The 12,200-nt window shown below is 46.8% G+C and overlaps 1 protein-coding gene across 4 annotated transcripts in view; it reads left to right on the forward strand.

Moving 5' to 3' along the window:
- The window catches only part of GDPD5 (glycerophosphodiester phosphodiesterase domain containing 5), a 339,945-nt gene that overhangs the window by 300,825 nt on the left and 26,920 nt on the right, over positions 1-12,200 (forward strand). For all 4 annotated transcript variants that reach the window (XM_084616709.1, XM_084616707.1, XM_084616708.1 and 1 more), the window contains 3 exons: positions 4,694-4,844; positions 8,701-8,919; positions 11,443-11,600. In XM_084616709.1, coding sequence (XP_084472835.1) covers positions 4,694-4,844; positions 8,701-8,919; positions 11,443-11,600 — 528 coding nt within the window. The remainder of the gene's footprint in view (positions 1-4,693; positions 4,845-8,700; positions 8,920-11,442; positions 11,601-12,200) is intronic.

Consider the following 12,200-nt stretch of genomic DNA (forward strand, 5'->3'; position numbering starts at 1 on the left):
ATGAAAGGTTAGGTGGTATATTTATTTTGAATTAGAAGATACAAGTCACAGACAAATATCTAAAGTTCCTGCTGCTTGTCTTTGAACTTGCCCATTTGGACCAAATTGAAGGTTGTTAAGTGGAAGATATAAAAAGGGAGAGTATCACAGTGGTTATGGTTAATGTTGTTCAGCTGACTTCTCCTCAATTTGCATGCAACAGAAATGAATGAAGTGGAATAGACGAATGGGGCACAGGAGAAAAAAAAAAAGGAAGTGAAAGAGGAGAATAGAGGCAGGGCGAAATGGGGAAGGGATAGCAGGAGAGGACTCACTTCCACTTTGGCTGTGGATGTACAGCAAACCACATTCAGAAAAGGCATTCCCTTTAGTACCTTCCCAGGGCTTTAACCACACTTGCCAGGCTGAATCCTGGAGAGGGTGCTTTTTATTTCTGTCAGGTTAGATACTAAATCTGATTCTCTTTGCATGGGGGAGGATGTGGATTCTCATGGTTTCATTTTCCTGCACTGAAAGTGACCTTCTCTTGCTTGTCTAATAATGACACTGCGTTTGCATATAGTGTGGATCAGGATTCATATCTGATGCTAAGAAATAGCTTGAAATTAACCCACTAGAGAGACACATAATTGGTATTTAAAAAAACACCCAAAAAACCTCTTTGGTGGGTTATTCTATCTGAAAGGCATCTCTGCGGTAGATAGGCTTGTGGGTTGTGGAGTTTGAACATCAGGGCTTCTCTTTTGCAATCGCTGTCTGACAGCAAACAGATTTAAACCCTAATGGAAGTTCCTGTCTGCTGTAACGGGAGGTCATTTTGCAGTGTTGAAGGACAAATCAGGGTTGATAGCGGCTTAATCCCTTAATGAATTCACTTTTGAATTACTCTAAACTGTTGCAAAGAGAATACCATTGGAAGCAAAATAATCGCTTGTGTGTTGGGGATGATCCTGGTCGCTTTGCATACCTATTCTATTCGACATTGGTGAGGCCTCATCTGGAGTACTGTGTCCAGTTTTGGGCCCCACACTTCAAGAAGGATGTGGATAAATTGGAGAGAGTCCAGCGAAGGGCAACAAAAATGATTAGGGGACTGGAACACATGACTTATGAGGAGAGGCTGAGGGAGCTGGGATTGTTTAGCCTGCAGAAGAGACGAATGAGGGGGGATTTGATAGCTGCTTTCAACTACCTGAAAGGGGGTTCCAAAGAGGATGGCTCTAGACTGTTCTCAATGGTAGCAGATGACAGAACGAGGAGTAATGGTCTCAAGTTGCAGTGGGGGAGGTTTAGATTGGATATTAGGAAAAACTTTTTCACTAAGAGGGTGGTGAAACACTGGAATGCGTTACCTAGGGAGGTGGTAGAATCTCCTTCCTTAGAGGTTTTTAAGGTCAGGCTTGACAAAGCCCTGGCTGGGATGATTTAACTGGGAATTGGTCCTGCTTTGAGCAGGGGGTTGGACTAGATGACCTTCTGGGGTCCCTTCCAACCCTGATATTCTATGATTCTATGATTCTAACCGAGTCAGCCAACCTTATGGAAGAGCGGAGTTGAAAGTATCACGCAAGCACCCTGAGCCTGGACCAGATCATCCTGCTGAAATGGCAGTCCTGTGTCCACTGCCCCCTCCAGGAGAACCCTGATCTGTACTTCAGCTGAAAAGCTTTTGTCTCCCCTACCTCCATGGGAACGTGGAGTCTGCATGTTTCCTTGACATCATGCCCCGCCTTGATTCATAAAATGCATCCTGTAAGATCTTTATAAAGTCAGGGTTCCACTATACATGCAGTGCCTTTCTTACCTATGCATGTTTGTATGGTGCTACTTAGCCCATGCGTTCCAAATGACAGTACACCTGGATGGGGCCCAGGAGGGGATTAGAAAGGGGAGAGAATGTTAAAGGCCACGCAGGGTTTCTGCATGGCACTGTGGTGGTTAAAGAGGGTCTGAGTACACTGTGCTGAGAAATGTACTGAGTCGTAGGCTCCTGTCTACCTTAAGCATTCAACACACTTCATTCCGTGTCTGCTCGGCAGTTTTAAACCCCATGAAAGACCTTCAGATGTCGAGGCATGATGTGCTTCTAGCCAGGACTGGTGCTCTGTCAGCGTGTTGCTTTGGGTGGAAAGGCAGTTTATATAATTCATTGCTAGAAATAGAAAACTAGATCTGAGTGACATTTCAGATAAGGGCCTTCTGCAGGCAGTGGTGAAGCTGGGACTGCATTTGCTCTGTCAACTAAAGTAGGTCTTTGTACCGCTCCCAGCTCAAGGCAGACTCCCAATTAGGTTCAAATGGGTTTCACTGTAACCCTGTCCATATTCAAGATCTCCCTCTTGAGCCTCACTCCAGTGGGGATCTGTGCTTTGATACCCCGAGCCGTTTCCAGGGCTTCACCCCCCGCACCTCAGGCCAGCCGATCACTGGAGAAGCGTGGCAGCAGCTTCCTGACGAACAGCTGTCCCAACATGTCTTCCCCACTGCGAAAATCATGTCTAGAGCCTTATTCTTTCAAAAGAGTTTGCTGCACTGCTCTGAGATAGATTTCAAACCTCCACAGCAAAGAATTCCCATCCACAGCTCTTCAACCTCTGTGGGATCCCTCTTTTTCTTTTAATGTTGCCACACTTCTGTCATCTTTTTTGAAGTGTTTGTTAAACACCTGGGTGGGGCCTATGGGCACTGTATAGATGCGGCTATTTTACTTCATGGGGCAAAATTCTGTTTATGGTATCTGCCCGCTCCTCTGCAGCTGCTTGTATGGATGCTGCCTTCAATATATTTTACTCTGAATCTAGCACACCTCTCTAGGTTAACCCATATCTTCAGAGGAAATGTGTGTGTGGTTATTATGGTCAGAAAAGCAATTTCATAAAAATAACAACTTAGCTCAGCTCATCTGCTGCCTGGTCTGCATTACAAGTGTATCTGGTTTTTCTGACCAAAATATGGATGTTTGTTACTCCGGTTTTAGCACTGCAGAGCCGGTACAACTATGGATAGTAAGGCTGGCTCCTACATCCTCAACAAAATTGTTCAGTAAGTTCAGGTATAAAGCCATGGTTAGTTCCCTTTTTAAAAAAGTTCATAATGTAATGAGAGACAGGCAGGCGTAATGTGACCACAGGATTAAGAACCAGAGTGCTAATCCTAGCCCCAACACTATCTCCATCTATGGCCTGGGGCGAGTCTCCTAATCCCCTTCCTAGTTTTCACATCTGTGGAATGGGAATACTGCTCCTGTACTTCACAGGGTCGTTGTGAAATGTAGCCAGCTCATGTTTGGAGAGCTCTTTGTGGCCTAAACCCTTTATGCTACTGCTGAGTAGTAGTAGTTGGACCGTTTAGGGCAAGGTGAATCTCAAAAGGTTACTCTGGATTTCATGTTTGCTTTGGATGTTTATCGGAACTTTTTGCGCAGTTGGGCTGGGAATCTCGTGAAAATAGGCTCTCTTGTGAGATCCCCCAGCATCTTCTGCTTCCGACTGGCTTGTAAATAACACAAGCACTGTGCCTCTTGCCATATTTGTGTGCTTCCTGCCCCCAACCAAGTCCCAGAAGGGCAAAAGCAGGTCAAAATGAAAAATGAACCACCAAAAAACACCCACAACTAAACCCGAGGAACTAGATAACTCTTCTTCAGCAACCTGTGTCGTCCATTCCGACTGCACTGTTGCTGTCATTCGTTCCTTGTGAGGTGATGTTTTCAAAAGTGCCTAGGTTACTCAGGATACTAAATCACATTTTCAAAAGTGACTTAGGCTTTGTCTACACTTACAGCGGCATGTAGAGTACATACACTACACGCCCCCCAGCATGAGTTTAAATAGCCAAGACAAGGCTTATGCGAGTAGACTAAAGACACGGCAGAACCTTAAGGTAGGTACCCTACAGGGCTGTCTACCCACCCAAACCATAGGGAAAGGCTCTGGTAGTGGAAAAAAGGGTTCTGGCAGTAGGGAGGCAGCTCCTTGCTGTTGGAAACTTTCCTCGCTGCATCACCCATGCCAGACACTTTTCACTGCAGCGTGTACTACACGTACCCTACACAAAGTCACCACCGGTACAGACTATGCATCAGACACTTAATGGTCTAAACCTTATTGAAATTCCACGGGACTTTGAGGGTCCTACACAGGGAAATTGGGGTCCTAAGTAACTCAGGTGCTTTTGAAAATGTTATCATTATTTTAACATTATCAAAATGCTATCTAATTTTTAGGTTGTAAGACTTTCGGGGCAGGCATTATTTGCTTTACACATGTATAAAGGGCCTCCCATGCTAAAACAAAATTAACGGGATTCAGAATGAATTTTCAGAGGGTTTTGGGCCTCAGTAGAACGGGGTGAGGTTTTGGCAATCATTCAGGTGGGGAGTTTTGTTCTTATCCAAGTTAGTTTACCAAATCCTAAGAGAAACTCTAAGTTAAGGGTGGAGCTGTGCAAACCTTGAAATGGATGAAAGTATCTGAAATGCATTTTAAAGATGATTTTTCTCCTGTGTGTGTAGCTTTGTAAATGAATCAAGAACACTGAGGGCCTGCAAAATTAATTGAGATCTTGACCCCATTTTAACCCTGGTCTGAAAAGCTGGAGAGAGGGTGGAGCAGAAACCATCTGTTCTTCTCTAATATTGTGTACGTGCTAGCTAATAGCCATAGGTTAATGGAGATGCTTGTTTGCTTTGCAGCTATGATGGGGTGCCATTCCTTATGCACGACAAGACACTCAGGAGGACAACTAACGTGGAGGAAGTGTTTCCAGAACTGGCCTACGAGCATTCTTACATGTTCAACTGGACTGACCTGGAGAGGCTTAATGCTGGAAAATGGTTCCTAAGGGTGCGTGCGATCATATACTGAAGATAGGGTCCCTACCATCTGGAGGGGGTGGGGGCAGGGTGTTGTGTGCCCTGTATCCAAAGTCAGGACATTGGTTGAAAGTTCACACCACAGACCCTGTCAGGTGGATGGGCATGCTGCTGTCCCGATAATAAAAGGGTTTAATGAAGGGTGAATAGACCAAGCCAGGCTTCCCCGGTGCTGCTTTGTCAACCCCATTCAACTCTGCCCTACGGCACCAAGTACCTTAGCTCTGCCGTTTTGATTGTTGGGCACAGCACTATAGCCAATTCCAGCCTGTCAAATGAAGGAATCTTCCAGAGGCCCCCACCACGGTTCTAAAACGGAATGCACAAATGTTGGTCTGTGTTTGCACGTCCTGAAACTCTGACTTCTGTGCACAAACATTGAATTTTGCATTTGCATCTGCTGGGAGCTGGTGGCAGGTTGATAGGGCAATGGGCTAAGAGTAAAGAGACTTGGCTTCTAAAGCTGCTCAGCCGCACAGCTGCTTGAGAACATGGGCAAGCCACTTGCACTGTTTCTCAGATCCCCATTTTAAAAATGAAGAAAATAGGACAAAAAAAGTGTTAAGTATTATTCCTTATTGGTACTGCCGTGAGTTCTCCTAGCAGGCCCTCAAATGTTACTGCACATCAGTCAAAAGCTTCCTCCATCCCCATGTTAGGCAGAGACAAAGAAGAGTTGTGTTTATATTGAATCAGCTCCTTACAGAGAATATAGCACTTGTCCTTTCTTGCTAAAATACTCCTGATTGTGAGGCTCTTCTACAGCCTCTCGAAGATGAGAACTTTTGGTTGTATCCTGCTTTCGCTCTGCACAGCAGTGGGATGTTGCAAAAACCCTCTTGTGTTCTAATGTTTTTAAAATCCTTAGTGCAATTTACCAGTCCAACAGCAATGTGCTTCCTCTTTATTTCGCTTTTAAGACCCCTTACCATGCCTCCTGTGTGGGGATTAACATGTAAATCAGATGGTGGGGTGAATGGATTCTGAGCAGACTCCATTTTTTTTATCAAATACCATTTCTTTCTTAATAAAGCTGGGGGCTGATCTCAGATTCACCCTTGGCTGAGTGCAATAGAGATGACATGGAGGTTTAATGGAAGGTGACGCTCAGATTTAATGAATATATATATCCCAGCTCCTCTGCACTGTCAGATAAGGAACCTCTCCAGATTGCACAGCGTATTGGGGACTGGCAGCTCTGCGTCTGTCTGAAGTGACTCATCGCTAGTGGCGTCTAGCATTTCCTCTGCCACAACATCCATCCAGCAGTGTCACTAGGGTGCGGCCACCAATTATGGACTCCCTTTGTAATTCTGCCTGTCCAGTTCCTCGGCCTGCCGAGTAAATTCTGTTTGAATGACGCTGAGTTCCCCTACTTGGGTGTCTAACAAAACAACACCCACATAGCTTCCGGCTGCCTGGGGAGAATGTCTAAAGCAGTGGTCCCCAAGCTGTGGGGCTGCCCCCCTACGGGGGAGCAGAAGAACATTTGGGGGGCAGGCAACAGGACCCAAGAGGGGGTGGAGAAGGAGCACCACCCAGCCGCAGCTCTGGCCCCAGCCATAGCTCCGCTTGGCCCCCCTGCTCTATCCCCCAGGCCCAATTCCCCTCGACGCCTTGCTCCTGCCCCATCCCCAGTTCTGCTCTTAGCTCCACCTTCAACCCAACCTCTTCTGCTGAGCCAACTGTGCAGTAATGGAGCCGGGGGAAGCACAGACTGATTCCACTACTGGTAAGGGGGTGGGGGTGCGACAGGAAAAGTTTGGGCACCGCTGGTCTGAAGGGTCAGCACTATCGCTTGATTTCAATCACCGAAGGCTGCCTTTTTTGTAGCGTTTCCCCGGGTTGCCTTCTCATTACTCTTTGTGGTTGGATGATGATGTTTAGACGGTTTTAAACCAAGGTATAGCACTTTTCATCCAAGGGTCCCAAAGCACTTTAGAAAGGATGGTAAATAGAGGAACACAATAATTCTACTAGATTGGATCAGACCACTGGTCTGTCTAGCCCCAGATCCTGTATCCAACAGTGACCTGTACTGACGTCTTCAGAGGACAGGGCAAGAAACATCTCAGGAGGCTATGATGGGGTAACCTGTCCCCCAGGGAAAACTTCCTCTTGATACCCCATAGCAAGAGGTTTTTTGTTGGTTTTTTTTTTTTTGGGGGGGGGGGGGGGGGGAGAGAATCATCACCATGTCATAGAATATCAGGGTTGGAAGGGATCTCAGGAGATCATCTAGTCCAACCCTCTGCTCAAAGCAGGACCAGTCCCCAGTTTTTTGCCCCAGATCCCTAAATGGCCCCCTCAGGGATTGAACTCACAACCCTGGGTTTAGCAGGCCGGTGCTCAAACCACTGAACTTTATTCCCTGAAGCGTGAGGGTTTAAATCTCTTCCAAAATTCTTTTCGGTTTTCAATCTTTACTATAATGGCCTCTTCAGCCCTAGCAGATAAAAGTAAAACAAGATTGTATGGCTGAAATAAGGTGGAATTTTTTATTAGTGAGCGTAATTAACCTTTGGAACAATTTACCAAGGTTTGTGGTGGATCCTCCATCACTGGGAATTTTTAAATCAATATTGGGTGTTTTTCTAAAAGCTCTGCTCTAGTTCAAACAGGAGTCAATTCAGGGAAGTCTTATGGCCTGTGTTAAACAGGAGCTCAGACTAGATAATCACAGTGGTCACTTCTGGCCACCAAATCTATGAATCTGTTATAACTCTGGATGGTCTTTGTATTCATATAAGTATCCCGTCCTTTTTAGAAGCCTAGTAACTCTTGATCTCAGTCATATCTAGTGGCAGTGAGTTCCATGGGCTAATTAATACTTCCTTCATCCGTTTTGAATTTTCCACCTGTCTGTTTCTGTATTATGAAATGGGCCAAATTAGATGTTTCCAGACTCTTCAAATGTATTTTCATGCCCCTGATCGTTCTGCTCACCCATTTCCAACCCCCTTCTATTTCTGCTATAGTCTTTGAGGTGGGGTGACCAGAACTGCATACAGTACTCCTGGTAAGCATGCATCATATCCTCCAATGGGAAAACAGGGTCAGGGAGGATTTGCCAAAGTCGTTCAACAAGTCAGTGTCAGAACTGAAAATAGAAGCCATCTCTCTTGGCACCTAGTTCAGTACCTTATTCACTGGGGCCACACTGCCTCCTGGTATGAAAGACGTTGCTTGACTGTTCCCTTTCAGGACTGAGACCTATCAATAGAGCTGGGTGGGAAATGGTTTCCCACACTGTGAAAATTTCTGAGATTTCAAATATGGTTCCCGTTCCAGGATGTAACTGAGGCCTCGTGAAATTTTTCATGAAGAACAAGAGAGAGAGGGGAGGAGCGAGAGAGATCACAGAATACCCAGGGGACCAGGGTGCTCACCTGGGACATGTGAGGCTGAGATTCAAGTCTCTCTGCCTGATTCACAGCAAGGACTTGGACCTGGGGTTCTGACCTTCCCAGGGAGTGCCCCCAGCCACCTGGTTACTGGGCATTCTGAAGTCTGGGTTGCCTCTCTCTCTGACCAGCAATTCCATCCTGGACCTGAGAAACCTTTCCTGACTACAGTTTGAATGGAAACCGACCCTTTCCCAGGAAAGACATCTGTTTTAATTAATCAGTATTTTCTGGCAAAAAAACCCTGTTGTGTTGGCCAACTTTCCCTAGCAGCTTGGCTAGTCACAAGGCAGATTTCAGGGGCAGCTGCCAGAGGTAACTTCATTGCCACCACGACGTGGGCAGAAATGAGTTCTGTCTGACCTCTGTCACAGCAGGGACCCCAGATGCATGGCAATAACTTTGACCCTTGTTTGTTTTCAGAGTGACCCCTTCTGGACTGCTGGCTCCCTCTCGGGTTCAGATTACCTGGAAGCTGCAAACCAATCGGTCTGTAAGCTGGCTGATATGTTGCAGATCGCCAAGGACAACATGTCAGTGATCTTGAACTTTCAGGACCTGCCACGAGATCATCCATACTACAGCACTTACATCAACATTACCCTGCAAACCATACTGGACTCTGGGATCCAGCAGCAGGCTGTAAGTCCTGCAGCGTTTTGGAGACAGGCTCGTGGGCTGGCTCTTTCAAGCTCAGAGGAAGAGGAGGAGTTTGCTTTAGTAACTGGAGAAATCAGGGTTCCATGCAGAAGATTGATTTCTGGCCAGTTTTCTTTCTGCTGTAGAGGCTTTTGACCTCCTCTGTGCTTAGCCGTGGTGAAACCATGCTGCTCACTTCCCGATTATAGTGTCCATCCTCTAACTCTCAGCGGTCTGGGGTGTTCCGATCCCAGAAAGCCTCTCTCTTCGTTCCCTTGCACTGCTCTCTTGCAATGTGGGTGCTGTTTGGGTCGCACCAGGATTTGGGCTGCCCCAGAGCACACAATCTGCCGGGGCTCACACAGGGAAATCAGGATGCAGGCAGTGCGGTATCAGGAGGCCTCGTCACAGCTTGATCCCAATGTTCTCTGAGGCTGAATGGTGCTGGGTCCTGCCACCAGGGGTGTAGGATGCAGAGACAATCGCAGACCTCTTCATGTGAGTGGCTGTGCTAAAGTGCCCAGCAGCAGGAGCACGTGAGACTCCTCCAGCACAAGACAGCTCCTTCCAGTGTGTCCAGCTAATCCCCAGAGCCAGGTTTCAGTACAAAAGCGAAGGGAAGCCTCCCTCTCCAGCAAGCCCCCATCAGTTCCTGCCTCTTCCCACCTTTCAAGGAATTGTTGCCCCTTTGGCCAGATGGTTCCCAAAATCCGGCACCTTGCAGGGTGGTGTTTTCGGTTTGGATGAGAAATCAGTGATGCAGAGTCAGGGTATCTTAGCGTGATCTGTTTATTTACAGAATGTGCTTGTGGTCCTGTTTCCCTGAACAAAAGGAGGAACAAACATGCACACAGGCAGCTTCTGTTGGCAGAAATCCCATCCACACCTGCACTGTCCCAAGAAGCAGCTGCCAGTCTGCCTCTGCTTCTCCCCAGGGCTCCAGAGGTCCTGCTTGCTCAGTTACTCACTCCAGCTGCTGAACCTGCAGCCTCGACCCAGCTCCTAGGAAACCCTGTTAGCTGCATGAGCTCCCAGCAGCCACTCTCTTCCTTTAAGCAATGATTCTTTCAGGGTGGGAGAAGCTGGAAGTGGCAGGAGCTTACTGCAGAGCGAAGATTCCCATTTCCCAGGTTCAAACCTCGGGGCACTGGGGCAGCTCTTGAAATGTGACATCTGCTCAGCCCAGCCAAAATGGGAAACATCTGAGATTTCCCCCTCCTTCCCTTCTGATTTTAAATTGTTGAAAGTAGCTTACAGTCAAACATGCGGATGTGCTAAGCAGCTGAACATCTTGTGACTGTGAAATATTTCAGACTCTCCAGTTAGGTGAATAATACATCTGTATGCAGAGGAAAAATGGAAATATTTAGCAATCACACTTATGAAATGATTAGCCTGGGGAAGGATCCATTTTAAGCTGTCTTTCTAATGACTACTGCTGCCACCCGAGTTTCAATTAACCATGAGGCTACACCATCAGATATTTATTTATTTATTTATTTTTGTGAGCCTGTTTGAATTTCCGTCAGCTTTCCTGGAGCTCATTTTATCACAAGGGGAATCGTGCTCCCTTCTTTGCAATTGTGTGGGTGAGCTAATGCAAAGAGGTGAGCAAAATAATTATGAAAATACAAGCCCTTGGTAGTGAGAACAAAATCCATTTTGATGCACTCTGCCTAGTTCTATGAACTGAACTCCTTTGCTCCAGAATTTCCAGCCTAGCTGGCTGAAAATGTGCATAACCTGTTTTAAACTGTTTTGGTGCATTATTAGGTGAGCATTGATTAGTTATTCTTCATTGATTAGTGGAATTTAAGGCCAGAAGGGACCAGTATGGTCATCTGGTCTGACCTCCTGAATAACACCAAAGATTTTCACCCAGTAATTCCTGTGTCGAGCCCAGACCTTGTGACTGAGGGTAGAACCTATTATTGTTAATGGATTAAACTAATGTGTGTACAGTGCTTTGAAATCGGAGTGGGAAGTGCTAAAAATTGCCAGGTTTGAACGGATTTAGTGCTGATGGAAGTGAAGACTGAATAATTCTAGTTTGAGCTGGGCATAGTTTGGCCAGTTGCTGGAAAGCTTTTCCTACCCAGCTCTGCCAGAGCCTGCTTGGTATCCTTTCCATGGGTCCTTCTTGTGCTGAAATGGATGTTTTGATGGGCGCAAAGTGCATCTTAGCATGAAACCTTCCAATATCTTATCCCTTGTCCTCTGGGTTAGAATTTAAACCCATGTCCCTCGAGCTGAAAGTCTGGTGCCAAGACCCCACATTGCCAGCTAGTCAGCCCTGCATTCAAAATGCAGTCAAGTAAAGACGTGTGAGGCTTTAAGCCCCTTTAAGCTGATTATAGCATTAGTGCAAACTCTCTAGCTTGGCTGTCCTTCCCGCTTCTTTGTACTCCAAACTGCTCAGAGCCTGTGTTCCTAACGCTTTCCCAGCTGCAGACAGGTTTCCGTCTTTGAGAATCATCTCTTTAATCAGAATGGCTCCATTTATTGACTCTCTCTCTGTATCTCCAGGTGATGTGGCTGCCCAACACGGGGCGGCAGCTGGTGAGGCGAATTGCGCCAGGTTTCCAACAGACTTCTGACATCAAAGCAGACGTGGAGCGCTTGAGAGACAAAGGCATCAAACAGCTGAACCTGCGGTACACTAAGGTCACCAGTGAGGACATCAGGTGCGGGCCTCAGCTTTCATTGGTCTGAATTTCCACTTGCTGTGTGCATGTGCTGTGTGCATTTGGCAAAGCCAAAGTATATAGCTGCTCCCTTGCCCCTTCCCATTGAGGCCTGCTGGGCTCTCAAGCTGTGGTCAAGCCAGGAACCAGGACCCGGCTCTCAACCCACAGATTCTAGTGATCACAGTGGTCTCTTCTGGCCTTGGAATCTACGGGTCTTTGGCCTTCTGGCTTCCAGGCAGCTGCTGTCCTTCCACAACAAAGAACTGCTCCCACCTAACAGGGCACATAGCTGGCTGTCCAGCGGGAGTTTTGCTGTCTGGTGGGGGGAGCATAGTGGCAACATCACTTCAATCAAGGACAGACTCCATTTTCCTCTTTAATGGGCCCATCGTATCTGCTAGTCCATGGGAGACAGCAGGAAACTCCCCCTCAGCTACATCAGCAGCAGTGCCCTGTTGTCACTTGATGATGGGAGGATCTTAGTGTCTCCTACTGGAGACCCCTTGAATTTGTCAGCCCCGGTTTCACACCTACCTCAGGCAAAGGAGAGCAAGACACAGGCCAGGCTGAAAGTACAAGAAAAGAGGTTAATAGGAT

This window comes from Lepidochelys olivacea, assembly GCF_965140295.1.
Source record: "Lepidochelys olivacea isolate rLepOli2 genome assembly, chromosome: 1".
NCBI lineage: Eukaryota > Metazoa > Chordata > Testudines > Cheloniidae > Lepidochelys > Lepidochelys olivacea.